General features: G+C 46.1%; 1 protein-coding gene across 1 annotated transcript in view; it reads left to right on the top strand.

Annotated features, from left to right (window-relative positions):
* The window catches only part of LOC134339612 (membrane-anchored junction protein), a 112,232-nt gene extending 96,916 nt beyond the window's left edge, over window positions 1-15,316 (top strand). The window contains exons 9-11 of the mRNA XM_063036280.1: window positions 1,006-1,072; window positions 10,972-11,098; window positions 14,162-15,316. Coding sequence (XP_062892350.1) covers window positions 1,006-1,072; window positions 10,972-11,098; window positions 14,162-14,210 — 243 coding nt within the window. The 3' untranslated portion in view covers window positions 14,211-15,316. The remainder of the gene's footprint in view (window positions 1-1,005; window positions 1,073-10,971; window positions 11,099-14,161) is intronic.
* Window positions 15,317-15,670: the final 354 nt, after the last annotated feature.

Below are 15,670 nucleotides of genomic sequence, written 5' to 3'. Positions count from 1 at the left end.
CTGACACTCCTTCTCTGTCGCCTGTCCCTCACCCCTCCCAAGGTGCCCCACCCTCACCATTCCCAACATCCTTTGCTCCCGGCCAGATTTACAAACTCGCTCTCCGCTCCACGTTGACAAATACAGTACTGTGTGAAAGTCTCAGGCACCCTCTCTATATATGTGTGCTTATGACTTGTGCCCAGTACTGTAGATCAGAGATTATGTTGATGATGCTAAATCATGCTGAACGCTCTTATGGCCTGTTCCTGCTTCAGTTCCCAAATTTTTTATGTAATGTCTTCTTACCTTCAGTGCCAACTGCATCACGAACTGTCTTCATTCTTTCCAGCCTTTATTCCATCTTTCCATCTTTATTCCCAGTCCTTCCTTTCGACCTTTAACCTGTTCCTGTCCTGATCATTTCTCCGGCCGCAGACGTTGTCGGACCTGTTGAGCGCCTCCATTTTCATCCTGCTTCTTGGACCTGGCCAAGTCGACAATGCACGTGGCAGGCAGGCCAGCTCAGCTGTTCTGTGGAAACACCCGACGTGTGTAAGCACATTAAATCATTTGGGAATTGAGTGATTGGGAGGGGGGCAGGGATTAAATGCAACCAAGGGAGCCAGTCAACAGCAGCAGGTATTGTTAGCTTACAGAAGAGTTAGGTCTCACACCAGTCGGTTCAGGAACAGCTATTACACCTCAACCAAAGTGGACATCTTCACTCACCTCAGCTTTGAACTGATTCAAAGTGATCCTCTGGATCACTTTCAAGTACTGTACCCTATAACCCATGTTCTCAGTATTATTTATTTACTCAGTTCTCAGTATTATTTATTTCCACAGTTTGACTTTGCATGTTGGTTATTTCTCAGTGTAATTATTCTACTGTATTTCTTTGTTCTACTTTAGATGCCTGCAGCAAAATGGTGACATATACAATCCATACTTTGATAATAAATGTATTTTTAACTTTAAACTGAGATAATGTTCTAACAAGAAAACATTTTATTTTATATCCAGAAACAAGTGAAGAGACCGGCCCAAGTCAACACCCCATGTGGCAGGCAGACCAGCTCTACTGTGTCCGGTTGGTATATTCTCACCAGGCCAGAGTTCGGTGCTCAAAATTGTTCCAGTCATTTAGCCAGCTATCTATTTATTTACCTGTTTATTTATTGAGATAAGACCATAAGACATAGGAGCAGAATTAGGCCATTTGGCCCATCAGTCCGCTTCTCCATTTAATCATAGCTGATCTATTTTTTCCCCTCTTCAGCCCCAGTCCCCGGCCTTCTCCCCATAACCTTTGATGCCGTATCCAATCAAGAACCTATCAATCTCTGCCTTAAGTGCACCCGACGACCTGGCCTCCACAGCTGCCTGTGGTAACAAATTCCACAAATCACCACCCTCTGGTTAAAGAAATTTCCCACATCTCTGTTTTAAATGGACACCCCTCTATCCTGAGGCTGTACTCTCTTGTCCTAGACTCTCCCACCATGGGAAACATCCTTTCCACATCTACTCTATCTAGTCCTTTCAACATTCAAAAGGTTTCAATGAGATCCCCCCAGCCCATCTTTCTAAATTCCAGTGAGTACAGACCCAGAGCCATCAAACATTCCTCATATGATAAGCCTTTCATCCCCGGAATCATCCTTGTGAACCTCCTCTGGACCTTCTCCAATGCCAGCACATCTTTTCTTAGATGAGGAGCCCAAAACTGTTCACAATATTCAAGGTGAGGCCTCACCAGTGGCTTACAAAGCCTCAGCATCACATCCCTGCTCTTGTATTCTAGACCTCTTGAAATGAATGCTAACACTGCATTTGCCTTCCTCACCACAGACTCAACCCTCAAGTTAACCTTTAGGCTGTTCTGCACAAGGACTCCCAATCCCTCTGCATCTCACATTTTTGATTTTCTCCCCATTAGTCTGCACATTTATTTCTACTACCAAAGTACCTATCTGTTTCCTCAATACTACCTGTCCCTCCACCAATCTTCATATAATCTGCAAACTTGGCAACAAAGCCATCTATTCCATCATCTAAATCATTGATAAACAGCATGAAAAGAAGTGATCCCAACCTGCGGAACGCTACTAGTCACTGGCAGCCAACTAGAAAAGGATCCTTTTATTCCCACTCGCTGCCTCCTACCAATCACCAATACTCTAACCATGTTAGTAACTTTCCTGTAATACCATGGGCTTTTAACTTGGTAAGCTGCTTCATGTGTGGCACCATGTCAAAGGCCTTCTGAGAGTCCAAATATATCATAGAACCGTAGAAACAGGCCCTTTGGCCCTTCTTGGCTGTGCCAAACCATTTTCTGCCTGGTCCCATTGACCTGCACACGGACCATATCCCTCCATACACCTCCCATCCATGTATCTGTCCAATTTATTCTTAAATGTTAAAAAAGAACCTGCATTTACCACCTCATCTGGCAGCTCATTCCATACTCCCACCACTCTCTGTGTGAAGAAGCCCCCCCTAATGTTCCCTTTAAACTTTTCCCCCCTCACCCTTAACCCATGTCCTCTGGTTTTTTTCTCCCCTTGCCTCAGTGGAAAAAGCCTGCTTGCATTCACTCTATCTATACCCATCATAATTTTATATACCTCTATCAAATCTCCCCTCATTCTTCTACGCTCCAGGGAATAAAGTCCTAACCTATTCACCCTTTCTCCGTAACTGAGTTTCTCAAGTCCCGGCAACATCCTTGTAAACCTTCTCTGTACTCTTTCAACCTTATTTATATCCTTCCTGTAATTTGGTGACCAAAACTGAACACAATACTCCAGACAACAGGAATTCTGCAGATGCTGGAAATTCAAGCAACACAAAAGTTGCTGGTGAACGCAGCAGGCCTCACCAATGCCTTATACAACCTCATCATAACATTCCAGCTCTTATACTCAATACTTTGATTAATAAAGGCCAATGTACCAAAAGCTCTCTTTACGACCCTATCTACCTGAGACGACACTTTTAGGGAATTTTGTGTCTGTATTCCCAGATCCCTCTGTTCCACTGCACTCCTCAGTGCCTTACCATTAACCCTGTATGTTCTACGTTGGTTTGTCCTTCCAACGTGCAATACCTCACACTTGTCAGTATTAAACTCCATCTGCCATTTTTCAGCCCATTTTTCCAGCAGGTCCAAGTCCCTCTGCAGGCTCTGAAAACCTTTCTCACTGTCTACTACACCTCCAATCTTTGTATCATCAGCAAACTTGCTGATCCAATTTACCACATTATCATCCAGATCATTGATATAGATGACAAATAACAATGGACCCAGCACTGATCCCTGTGGCACACCACTAGTCACAGGCCTCCACTCAGAGAAGCAATTCTCTACCACCACTCTCTGGCTTCTTCCATCGAGCCAATGTCTAATCCAGTTTACCACCTCTCCATGTATACCTAGCGACTGAATTTTCCTAACTAACCTCCCATGCGGGACCTTGTCAAAGGCCTTACTGAAGTCCATGTAGACAATATCCACTGCCTTCCCTTCGTCCACTTTCCTGGTAACCTCCTCAAAAAACTCCAACAGATTGATCAAACATGACCTACCATGCACAAAGCCATGTTGACTCTCCCTAATAAGCCCCCATCTATCCAAATGCTTGTAGATTCTGTCTCTTAGTACTCCCTCCAATAACTTACCTACTACTGACGTTAAACTCACCGGCCTATAATTTCCCGGATTACTTTTCGATCCTTTTTTAAACAACGGAACAACATGAGCCACTCTCCAATCCTCCGGCACTTCACCCGTAGACAGTGACATTTTAAATATTTCTGCCAGGGCCCCCGCAAGTTCAACACTAGTCTCCTTCAAGGTCCGAGGGAACACTCTGTCGGGTCCCAGGGATTTATCCACTTTAATTTTCCTCAAGACAGCAAGCACCTCCTCCTTTTCAATCTGTACAGTTTCCATGGTCTCACTACTTGATTCCCTCAATTCCATAGATCTCATGCCAGCTTCCTTAATAAATACAGACGCAAAAAACCTATTTAAGATCTCCCCCATTTCCTTTGGTTCCGCACAAAGCCGACCACTCTGATCTTCAAGAGGACCAATTTTATCCCTTACAATCCTTTTGCTCTTAATATACTTGTAAAAGCTCTTTGGATTCTCCTTCACTTTGACTGCCAAGGCAACCTCATGTCTTCTTTTAGCCCTCCTGATTTCTTTCTTAAGTATTTTCTTGCACTTCTTATACTCCTCAAGCACCTGATTTACCCCCTGTTTCCTATACATTTCATACAACTCCCTCTTCTTCTTTATCAGAGTTGCAATATCCCTTCAGAACCAAGGTTCCTTATTCCTATTCAATTTGCCTTTAATCCTGACAGGAACATACAAACTCTGCACTCTCAAAATTTCCCCTTTGAAGGCTTCCCACCTACCAATCACATCTTTGCCAGGGAACAACCTGTCCCAATCCACGCTTTTTAGATCCTTTCTCATTTCTTCAAATTTGGCCTTCTTCAGAACCTCAGCCCTAGGACCAGATCTATCCTTGTCCATGATCAAATTGAAACTAATGGTGTTATGATCACTGGAACCAAAGTGCTCCCCTACACAGACTTCTGTCACTTGCCCTAATTCGTTTCCTAACAGGAGATCCAATTTTGCATCCCCTCTAGTTGGTCCCTCTATATACTGATTTAGAAAACTTTCCTGAACACATTTTACAAACTCTAAACCATCTAGACCCCTAACAGTATGGGAGTCCCAATCAATGTATGGAAAATTAAAATCCCCTACCACCACAACTTTATGTTTCCTGCAGTTGCCTGCTATCTCTCTGCAGATTTGCTCTTCCAAGTCTCGTTGACTATTGGGTGGTCTGTAATACAATCCCACTAATGTGGCCATACCTTTCCTGTTTCTCAGCTCCACCCATAAGGACTCAGCAGACAAGCCCTCTAATCTGTCCTGCCTGAGCACTGCTGTAATATTTTCCCTAACAAACAATGCTACTCCCCCACCTTTCATTCCTCTGCCTCGATCACATCTGAAACATCGGAACCCTGGAATATTAAGCTGCCAGTCCTGCCCCTCCTGTAGCCAAGTTTCACTAATTGCTACAACATCATAATTCCACGTGTCAATCCACAGCCAATGCATCTCCTTTATCTATCCTACATGTACTCTCCTCAAAGAATTCCAAAAAGTTCATCGGGCAAGGTTTTCCCTAAAGGAAACTTTGTACTATCTTGTCTGGTGTCACCAAGTATTCCATAACCTCGTCCTAAACAATTGATTCCAACATCTTCCCAACCACTGAGGTCAGGCTAACTGGTCCATAATTTCCTTTCTGCTGCCTTCCTTCCTTCTTAAAGAGTGGAGTGATATTTGCAATTTTCCAGTCCTCTTCCAGAGTCCAATGATTTTTTTGAAAGATCATTACTAATGCCTCCACAATCTCTTCGGCTACCTCTTTCAAAGCCCTAGGGTGCAGTTCATCTGGCCTGGGTGACTTAGGTCTTTCAGCTTTTTGAGCACCTTCTCCCTTGTAATAGTAACTGCACTCACTTCTCTTCCCTCGCCCCCTTCAACATCTGGTACACTGCTAGTGTCTTACACAGTGAAGACTGATGCAAAATACTCATTTAGTTCATCAGCCTTCTCCTTGTCCCCCATTATTATTTCTCTGGCCTCATTTTCTAGCGGTTCTATATGCACTCTCATCTCTCTATTTTTTACAATTTTATAAAAGCTTTTACACTCCATTTTGATATTGTTTGCTAGCTTGCTTTCACATTTCACTTTTTCCCTCCTAATGATTCTTTTAGTTGCTCTCTGTAGGGTTTTAAAAGCTTCCCAATCCCCTGTCTTCCCACTAATTTTCCTACCTATTTTGTTAACACTTATATTACTAGATAGCCTCACAGGTCCCTTAAGCATTCTTACAAAAATTAACTTCTAGAAGATTGAATCCCTTCCGAGAAAGTTTCAAACACTGTCTAAAAAGGCACCACAGTGCAGAGGGTAAAGAGTTATCTGTCTCTTTTGAAGTATCTCTGTTGCAAACTGTTGGCTGCTACTAGTTTATTATACACAAAAGGTATTAAAGTATCCTTGCGACCAAACCACTCGGTGTTAAATTGTACAGTGCAATACCTCCTTTCCCACTGTTATGATCTCAGTATGATACGGACCTCAGTATGATAAAATAGACCCTTAACCTCTCAATCTACAGTACGGTACAAAAGTCATAGGGACATATATGTATATAGCTGTTGTGCCCAAAGCTCTTGCACTGTCCTGTATTTGTCAACGTGGAGCGGAGAGTGAGTTTGTAAATCTGGGGAGCAAAGGACGTTGGGAATGGTGAGGGTAGAGCACCGTGGGAGGGGCGTGCACCCTCTCTGTAGCTATTACACTTTATTCTGCATTGTGTTACGGTTTTCCTTTGTACTAACTCAGTGCACTGTGTAATGATCTGATCTGTGTGAACAGTGTGCAAGACAGGCTTCTCTACATCTGGGTACACCATCATCACAATGTGCCACGTCGTATAAAGTGGGTGAAAATGGTCCACGGCCGTGATTGTTCTGGGCAAAGTTTTCTACAGGAGTGGTTTGCCATTGCCTACTTCTGGGCAGTGTCTTTACAAGACGGGTGACCCCAGCCATTATCAATACTGTGTCAGTGGTCACATAACCAGGACTTGTGATCTGCACCGGCTGCTCATACGACCATCCACCACCTGATCCCACGGCTTCACGTGACCCTGATCGGGGGCTAAGCAGATACTGCATTTTAATTCTGATTTCTGTTCTCATTCCTACATTTTGATCTATGGCATCCTCTTGTACCACAATGAGGCCACCCTCAGGGTGGAGGAACAACACCTTATATTCTGTCTGGCTATTACCTCCCCTGGGTCCCCTCTTCCTTCCTTTTGTTGTGTGGTCCACTGTCCTCTCCTATCAGATTCCTTCATCTCCAGCCCTTTACCTTCCCCACACACCTGACTTCACCTATCACCTGTTCTCCTTCCCTTCCCCCCACCTTTTTATTCTGGCATCTTTCCCTTCCTCATTAGTCCTGATGAAAGGTCTCAGCTTGAAATGTCGACTGTTTTTTCATCTGCATGGATGCTGCCCGACCTGCTGAGTTGCTCCAGTATTTTGATTGTGTGCCATGTGGACTGGGACAGAGGTACAGTTAGGAATGAGAGGCCACTGAGATTGATGAGTGGTCCTATTTTTTAAGCGTACATGGGGATGGACCTGCCAAAGATGAGAAAATCTGCAGATGCTGGAAATCCAAGCAACACACACAAAATGCTGGAGGAACTCAGCAGGCCATGCAATTCTGCTGAGGGGTCTGGGCCCAAAACGTTGACTGTACTTTTTTCCATAGATGCTGCCTGGCCTGCTGAGATCCTCCAGCATTTTGTGTATGTCGCTAATATGGATGCCTTCGGTTTTGTCCTGGCTAAGTAGCTCAGTCCCTCTGGCCAAAGCAAGAGGCAGGGAATGATCTCCAAGAGGACCACAACCTTGTTGTGGTTTGGAGGCTTGCGTGTCTCAATGCCCCGGAGAGCTGTGCTGGCTGGAGTCAGGGCCCGTTGCTTTGGATCTTGGTAGGGTCACACATGCCAAACAGGTCAAAGGGTGGAGGCCAGACTGGTCCTCCAGGTTTGGGGCTTCAGGTCATGTCTAACAACCTTGACTGGTCAAACAAAACTGTTACGGAAACAGCAATGAAGAATCCTTCTTCATCTGGATGGCCAAGGGCAGAGATGGAGGATCTTCATTGCTGCCCTAAACACCAGTGGTGTAATGGCATAAGTATCCTGTTAGAAGTATGTCAGCACACCATTGCCAGAGAGCATAGAAAATGCATCATCAACTCTGCTGCCCTAACAGACAACACAACAGATGAGAGTCAATTGAGAGAAGAAGTTGGATGGTTGGCCCACTTTGCAAAAGGAACCCGTCCCTGTGTGTCTAGAACTGATTCATGAAGAAGATGGATGGTTGGCCCACTTTGCAAAAGGAAACTGTCCCTGTGTGTCTAGAACGGATTCGTGAAGAAGATGGATGGTTGGCCAACTTTGCAAAAGGAAGCTGTCCCTGTGTGTCTAGAACGGATTCGTAAAGAAGTTGGATGGTTGGCCCGCTTTGCAGAAGGAAGCTGTCCCTGTGTGTCTAGAACTGATTCATGAAGAAGATGGATGGTTGGCCCACTTTGCAAAAGGAACCTGTCCCTGTGTGTCTAGAACTGATTCATGAAGAAGATGGATGGTTGGCCCACTTTGCAAAAGGAAGCTGTCCCTGTGTGTCTAGAACTGATCCGTGAACCAGCTTACAGCAATTCCCTTTTGCCATTTTTCACTGTCCTTTGCCTCAACGGCAACCAGTGAGCTCAGGGCTTGATGGTGACCAGGGCATGAAGAAGCATTTCATCTCTGACGTTGACCAAGTTCTCATCTTCGCCTGAAGGAGAATAAGATCACCACAGTGCCAGTGTTGGTATGACTGGGACATCTGGGAGGCAGTCGGGTACAGAAGGTTAAAAAAAAAGGGCAGAATTTCTGACTGGGGTCAAATTGGCCATGAACTTGTTGCATCCATGACCAGGGAGCAGCCAATGACGGCTGGACAGGCAATTGTCCCACCAGACCTTCCATGGCACATTCAGCTCCCTCGGAGGCTCTCAAGGCAGCTGGGGACTCTATGATTATGAGGACACGCAGTCCCCTTTTATTGTCATTTAGTAACGCATGCATTAAGAAATGATAAAGATGTTTTTCCAGAATGATATAATGAAAACACATGACAAACCGACTTAAAAACTAACAAAAACCACATAATTATAACATATAGTTACAACAGTGCAAAGCAATACGGTAATTTGATAGGAACAGACCATGGACACAGTAAAAGTCTCAGAGTCTGTGGAAAGTCCCATCATCTCACGCAGACGGTGAACCTCCAGCGCCACCAACTTGCCGATGCAGCATCCCGGAAGCATCCGACCGCAGTCCGACTCTGAGTCTGTGCCAAAAACTCTGAGCCTCTGACCAGCTCTCCGACACCGAGCACCATTTCTGCCGAGCGCTTCGACCCCGGCCCCGGCAACAGGCAATAGGCAAAGGCGAGGATTTGGGGCCTTCGTCTCCGGAGATTCTCGATCGCACAGTAGCAGCGGCAGCGAAGCGGACATTTCAGAAGTTACTCCAGATGTTCCTCCGTGCTTCTCATGGCTGTCCCCATCAAATCTGGATTGTGCACGGCACCCCTAATTACACATATCGATATTCATTCGGAACGGCCACACACGCTACCAGACCTGGTGGAAATATCTGCAAACTATCTGCCGCGCACTCAGTCTTCGGTAGTGTTGAGGGGTCTTCACTATTCCTCTTTTGCCCTACCTATCTATCATCTATTAGTTTGTCTTTTGGTTATTAATTACAACTTATAGTGATCTTTATGCCTTGCACTGTACTGCTGTCACTAATCAACAAATTTCACAACATGCAGTACCATGCAAAAGTCTCAGACACATTTATGTATCAGAGGTGCCTGAGACTTTTGCACAGGACTGTAGTAATTTTATGTATTGCACTGTACTGCTGTCACAGAAAACAAATTTCATGACATACGTGAGTGATGATAAACCTGATTCTGATATGGGTCTCTATTGTGGACTGAGAGTGGGAAGGGGGCAGGGAGAGGGGAATCATGGTTGGGAAAAGGGGAAGGGAGAGGGGAGGGAGCGGGAAGCACCAGAGAGACATTCTGTAATGATCAATAAACCAATTGTTTGGGATCAACTGGCCTTGCCTGGTGTCTCAGGACTGGGTGTGTTTGCACCCTCCCCTGACACTCCTTCTCTGCCACCTGTCCCTCACCATCCCCAACATCCTTTGCTCCCGCCAGATTTACAAACTCGCTCTCCACTCCACCCGGCTATATGTATATGCCTAAGACTTCTGCATAGTACTGTGTGTCAGTGATTCTAAGGCACTGGGTGGACTCCCACGAGGCACCTGCTGAATCCAGAGAATTCTTGCTTCACATTCCGCACCAATTCATATGGAGACCAGCTGGCATCACAACTATGCTGGCTCTCAGAGGAAATTTATCAGCCCTTTGCACCCCACCCCCAGGCAGCTGGAGGCAGAACATTGAGAGGCCAGGACCCAGGACAGGAACCTGGGCTGTTGTGGTGTGAGGCAGTATATCTCGATTAGATGATTTTATTTAGAGATAGAGCACAGAATTGACCCTTTTGGCCCTTCAACTGCACCGTCAGCAATCCCCAATTTAACCCTAGCCCGAACGACAGGACAATGTACAATGACCGATTAACCTTCTGACCATAAAAGCAGAAGAGACAGGAGCACAATTGGGCCATTCGGCCAATCATGCCTGCTCTGCCATTCCATCATGGCTAAATGAGGGACCCAGTACATCTTTGGCTGCCGGCTGGTGACGTAGTGGCTTCAGCGCCGGACTTCGGAGTGAAGGCTCCCGAGTTCGAACCCAGCCGGCTCCCCAGGCACGCTTTCCATCCGTGCTGGGTTGAGCGACGAGCTAGCAACTCGACCTCGTAAAAAAATCAACCAAAAAAAGTTGCCGGCCTATGCTCCCCAGGAGTTTAAAAAGGCAATTTCCTTCCTTCCTGACATCTTTGGACTGTGGGAGAAAACCAGAGCACCTGGAGAAAACCTATGCATTCCACAGGGTGGACGTCCAGAGACCTCTTACAAAGGATATTAGAATTGAGCTCTGAACTGCAACCGAATCCCCACACCCTTTACCAAGCTGTAGGGAGGGAGTGGGACCCCCCCCCCACTTCACCAAGCTGTAGTAGTGTCCCGCTAACTGCTACGCTACTGTGGGGCCATGCATTATGCACCAACATATCTGTGTGGGGCGGCTTGTCTTTTAGCAAACCAGTTATTGGCCTCAGTCTAGGACTTTTCCCTTTCTCCCCAGACAAGTCTCCTGATGCCGTGGTCCTTTCCAATGACAAAGACTGCAAGGAGCCAACCAATTGCCAGCAACAGCCAAAGCCCAGCTCACTGAAGACCATCGCGGGAGGAATCCTCAAGTTTTTAAGCAGGTGACGAACTAATGCCATTGCTGTTTAGTTATTCCTGATGTTTTAAACTCTTCAATTGTTTATTGGGAGCTACAGTGCTGTGCAAGATTCTGAGGCACCCATTTTATATATATACACACACATCCATCATGTAGTCTATTAGGCTAGAGCTTATATATATATATATATATGTGTGTGTGTGTGTGTGTGTGTGTGTGTGTGTGTGTACACCTAAGACTTTTGCACAGTACTGTAGTAATTTTATGTATTGCACTGTACTGCTGCCACAAAAAAATCTCAAATGTTATGACAGATGTGAGTGATGATAAACCTGATTCTGATATGGGTCTCTATTGTGGACTGAGAGTGGGAAGGGGGCAGGGAGAGGGGAATCATGGTTGGGAAAAGGGGAAGGGAGAGGGGAGGGAGCAGGAAGCACCAGAGAGACATTCTGTAATGATCAATAAACCAATTGTTTGGAATCAAATCACCTTGCCTGGTATCTCAGGGCTGGGTGTGTCTGTACCCACCCCGGAACTCCTTCTCTGCCACCTGTCCCACACCTCTCCCGCAGTGTCTGGCTGGTGCTTCCCTTCCCCTTTTCCCAACCATGATTCCCCTCTCCCTGTCCCCTTCCCACTCTCAGTCCACAACAGAGACCCAGATCAGAATCAGGTAAAGCCCTCGCCACTATTGAGCACATCTGCATGAAACACTGTTGCAAGAAAGCAGCATCTATCATCAGGGACCCCCACCACCCAGGACATGCTCTCTTCTCACTGCTGCCATCAGGAAGGAGGTACAGGAGCCTCAGGTCCCACACCACCAGGTTCAGGAACAGTTATTACCCCTCAACCATCAGGAAGGAGGTACAGGAACCTCAGGTCCCACGCCACCAGGTTCAGGAACAGTTATTACCCCTCAACCATCAGGCTCCTGAATCAGAGAGGATAACTTCACTCAACTTCACTTGCCCCATCACTGAACTGCTCCCATAACCTAGGGACTCACTTTCGAGGACTCTTCATCTCATTTTCTCAATATTTTTTGCTTGCTTGCTCGCTTGTTTGTTTGTTTGTTTATTCATTCATTCATTCATTCTCAGTTCACACAGAGGAAATTTGGGACAATATTACCCAGACTTAAGGACCTGAGTTGCAGGGAAATATTGAATAGGTTGGACTTCACTCCCTGGAGCGTAGGAGAATGAGGGAATAGGCTGGGTAAATGCAACCAGGCTTTCTCCACTCAGGCTTACTGAGACTACAACTAGAGGTCATGGGTTAAAGGGTTAAGGGTGAAAGGAAATATTTCAGGGGGACCTGCAGTGGATCTTCTTCACTGGTGAGAATGTGGATCAAACTGGCAGTGGAATCGATTTCAACACTGAAGAGAAGTTTGGACAGGAAGGGTATGGTCCGGGTGCAGGTTGATGGGACTAGGCAGGTTAAAGGTGGGGCACAGACTAGATGGTTCGAATGGCCTGTTTTGGGTGCTGTAGTCCTCTATGACTATGACTCTGCAGCCCATCGAGTTGACATTGACTATCAACCAGCTATTTTGTGTCACAATAATCCGATTTCCTTCTTCCTCAGCAACACACACAAAATGATGGAGCAACTCAGCAGGCCAGGCAGCATCTATGGAAAAGAGTACAGTCAACGTTCCGGGCAGTGACCTTGAAGAGTCTCGGGCCAAAGCGTCCATTGTTTACCCTGAGTTCCTCCAGCATTTTGGGTGTGATGCTTTGATTTCCAGCATCTACACATTTTCTTGTGTTTTTCCCTTCTTCCCCATTGGCTTTCTCCCCAACCTCTATACCCACCTCACCTGCATACTGGGGAGGGCAATTTATAGTGGGTGATTAACCCCTCAGCCCCGCTGTCACAGGGAGGACATGCAAACTCCACACAGACAGCACCAGAGATCTACCAGCGGTGCCACGCACAGAAGAGGAAGGGTGGATGAGGAAAGTGGGGTGGCTGCAGAGCTTCCTATTGTGTTGTAGAATCAGACAGCAGTCCCCTTCGGTCCATCAAATCTATGCTGACCATCAACTGCTCATTTGCACTCATCCCACTTTATTCTCCCCTCATTCCCATGGTGGAGGTTGACAACCATGTCAATCATGTTTGTGATAAGTCAGGGTGTGATGGTTACGGGGAGAATAGGAGTGAGAGGGAAATGAATCAGCCATGATGAAATGGAAGAGCAGATTCGATGGGCTGAATGCCCTAGTTCTGCTCCTATGTTTTATGACCTTATTTGTAAATTGGGGGACCGCTTTGTCAAGCACCATCCAGCAAAAGCTGAATTTCCCGGTGGCCAACCATTTTAATTCCTCTCTCCGTTCTCATTCCGACATGTCGGTCCGTGGCCCCTTGTTTTGCCATGATGAGGCCTCTCTCAGGGTGGACGGACATCACCTCTTATTCTGTCCAGGTAGCCTCCAACCTGATGGCATGAATATCGATTTCTCCTTCCAGTAAATTGTCCCTCCTCCTTCCATTCCCCAGTCTGGCCTCTTACCTCTTCTCACCTGCAAGGTTCCTCGAAGCGTCGACTGTTTATTCATTTCCATAGATGCTGCCTGAACTTCTGAGTTCCTCCGGCATTTTCTGTGTATTTCCCATGAACACTCCCCAGATTCTACCCCTCCCACACACACAGAGGGGCAACTGTTTGGTCTGGCAGGGTGAAGACACATCTCTACCAAAGGAGGTGTGAGGTGCTCCTTCCCTCCGCTGGCCTGCAGGTCACCCTTGGGCAAGGTGTAGCACCTGCTTAGCCCCCGATCAGGGTGACGTGAAGCCGTGGGAGCAGGTGGTGGATGGTCGTGTGATCAGCCGGTGCAGATCACAAGTCCTGGTTATGTGACCACTGACACCAGGCAGACAATCTCTGAAGAGTATTGATAATGGCTGGAGTCACCCGTCTTGTAAAGACACTGCCCAGAAGATGACAATGGCAAACCACTTCTGTAGAAAAATTCGCCAAGAACGATCATGGAAAGACCGTGATCGCCCACGAACATAATGAACCAACGAACGTTGACAGTTCTGTTTGCTGCTTTTCTATTTGCAGCGCCTTCCTCCCATTCCACATGATTTTTGGCACAAAGCGACCACAATAGCAGCTGCCGCCTCCAAGCTGTGAGGATAGACGGCTTCAGATGTCTGCTTCAACACTGACTGTTTGCATTGTTTCAGGACTGTTACCTTGGCCAGGTTTCTTTCAAAATGCATTTGGAAATATTGTAAGTATGATTCGTGGTTATTTAATTGGAACGTCACTGTGGGCAGAAGTGATTTCTGTCCGTCTTTGTTATGTTTTTTGTGAGTGTATTTGAGGAATAATTTTACCGTGACTGTCAAACAGATGAGTATAGTTAAACCCAGCTCTCTACCTGCACCATCTTCCCTTTGCAACCATGGTACTGGTCCGGAATCTATTCTGATCCACCTCCTTCAGTGGCAGGAGAATGGTTGACCCCCTCCTTTCTTTGACCCAGGGGTACTTAGGTCTAGAGGTCCTGTCAGTGCCCTAGCCCTGATCGAACCTGTGGTTTCACTGTTCATTTCACATTGAGAGAGTTTCCCATCTTGTTAAAATGTCCTTTCGGTGAAGCATGTGGCTGATATAAAGTTGGTGTTGCCTTCTGTGTCGTTTGTTGTATAATAAATAAACCTGTTTGGAGGACACTCGTATCTCAGCCCTCCCTCCTCAACTGCCAAAGCACACTGGAAGCACTTGACACAGAGCTGCAGAGTCAAAGTCACGTTCATTGTCATATGCACAAAACCAACAAGGAACAACTTTGTTCACCATCTACACTCAACAGCCACTTTATTAGGTGTACCTCGTATGAGTGTGATTAACATAGAACATAGAAATCTACAGCACGTCACAGGTCCTTCAGCCTACAATGTTGTGCCGACCGTGTAACCCACTCTAGAAACTGCCTAGGATTTCCCTAACGTATAGCCCATCTATATATATTTTTCTATGCTACGTGAACCTATCTAAGGCTCTTAAAAGACCCTATTGTATCCGCGTTCACCTCTGTCGCCGGCAGTGCCTTCCACGCACTCACCACTTTGTGTGGAAAAACTTACCCTGACATCCCCTCGGTATCTGCTTCCAAGCACCTTAAAACCGTGCCCTCTTGTGTTAGCCTCTGGCTATCCACATGATCAATGCCTCTCATCATTCATCTTTCATCCTCCGTCGCTCCAAGGAGAAAAGGCCGAGTTCACTCAACCTATTCTCATAAGGCATCCTCCCCAATCCAGGCAACAACCTTGTAAATCTCCTCTGCACTCTCGCTATAGTATCCACCTGATCACACCTGTTTGTTCATAAAAATATTAACTCAGCCAACTCAATGCATAAAAGCATGTAGGTGTGGTCATGAGGTTCAGTTGTTGTTCAGACCAAACATCAGAATGGGGAAGAAATGTGATCTAAGTGACTGACCGTGCAATAATTGTTGGTGCCAGACAGGGTGGTTTCAGTATTTCAGAAACTGCTGATATTCTGGGATTTTCATGCACGGCAGTCTCTCGAGTTTACAGAGAAAAAAGAGTTTATAAA

This window comes from Mobula hypostoma, chromosome 30 (genome assembly GCF_963921235.1).
Source record: "Mobula hypostoma chromosome 30, sMobHyp1.1, whole genome shotgun sequence".
Taxonomy (NCBI): domain Eukaryota; kingdom Metazoa; phylum Chordata; class Chondrichthyes; order Myliobatiformes; family Myliobatidae; genus Mobula; species Mobula hypostoma.
Note: the sequence above shows the minus strand (reverse complement) of the source record. Positions and strands in the feature narration are given on the sequence as shown.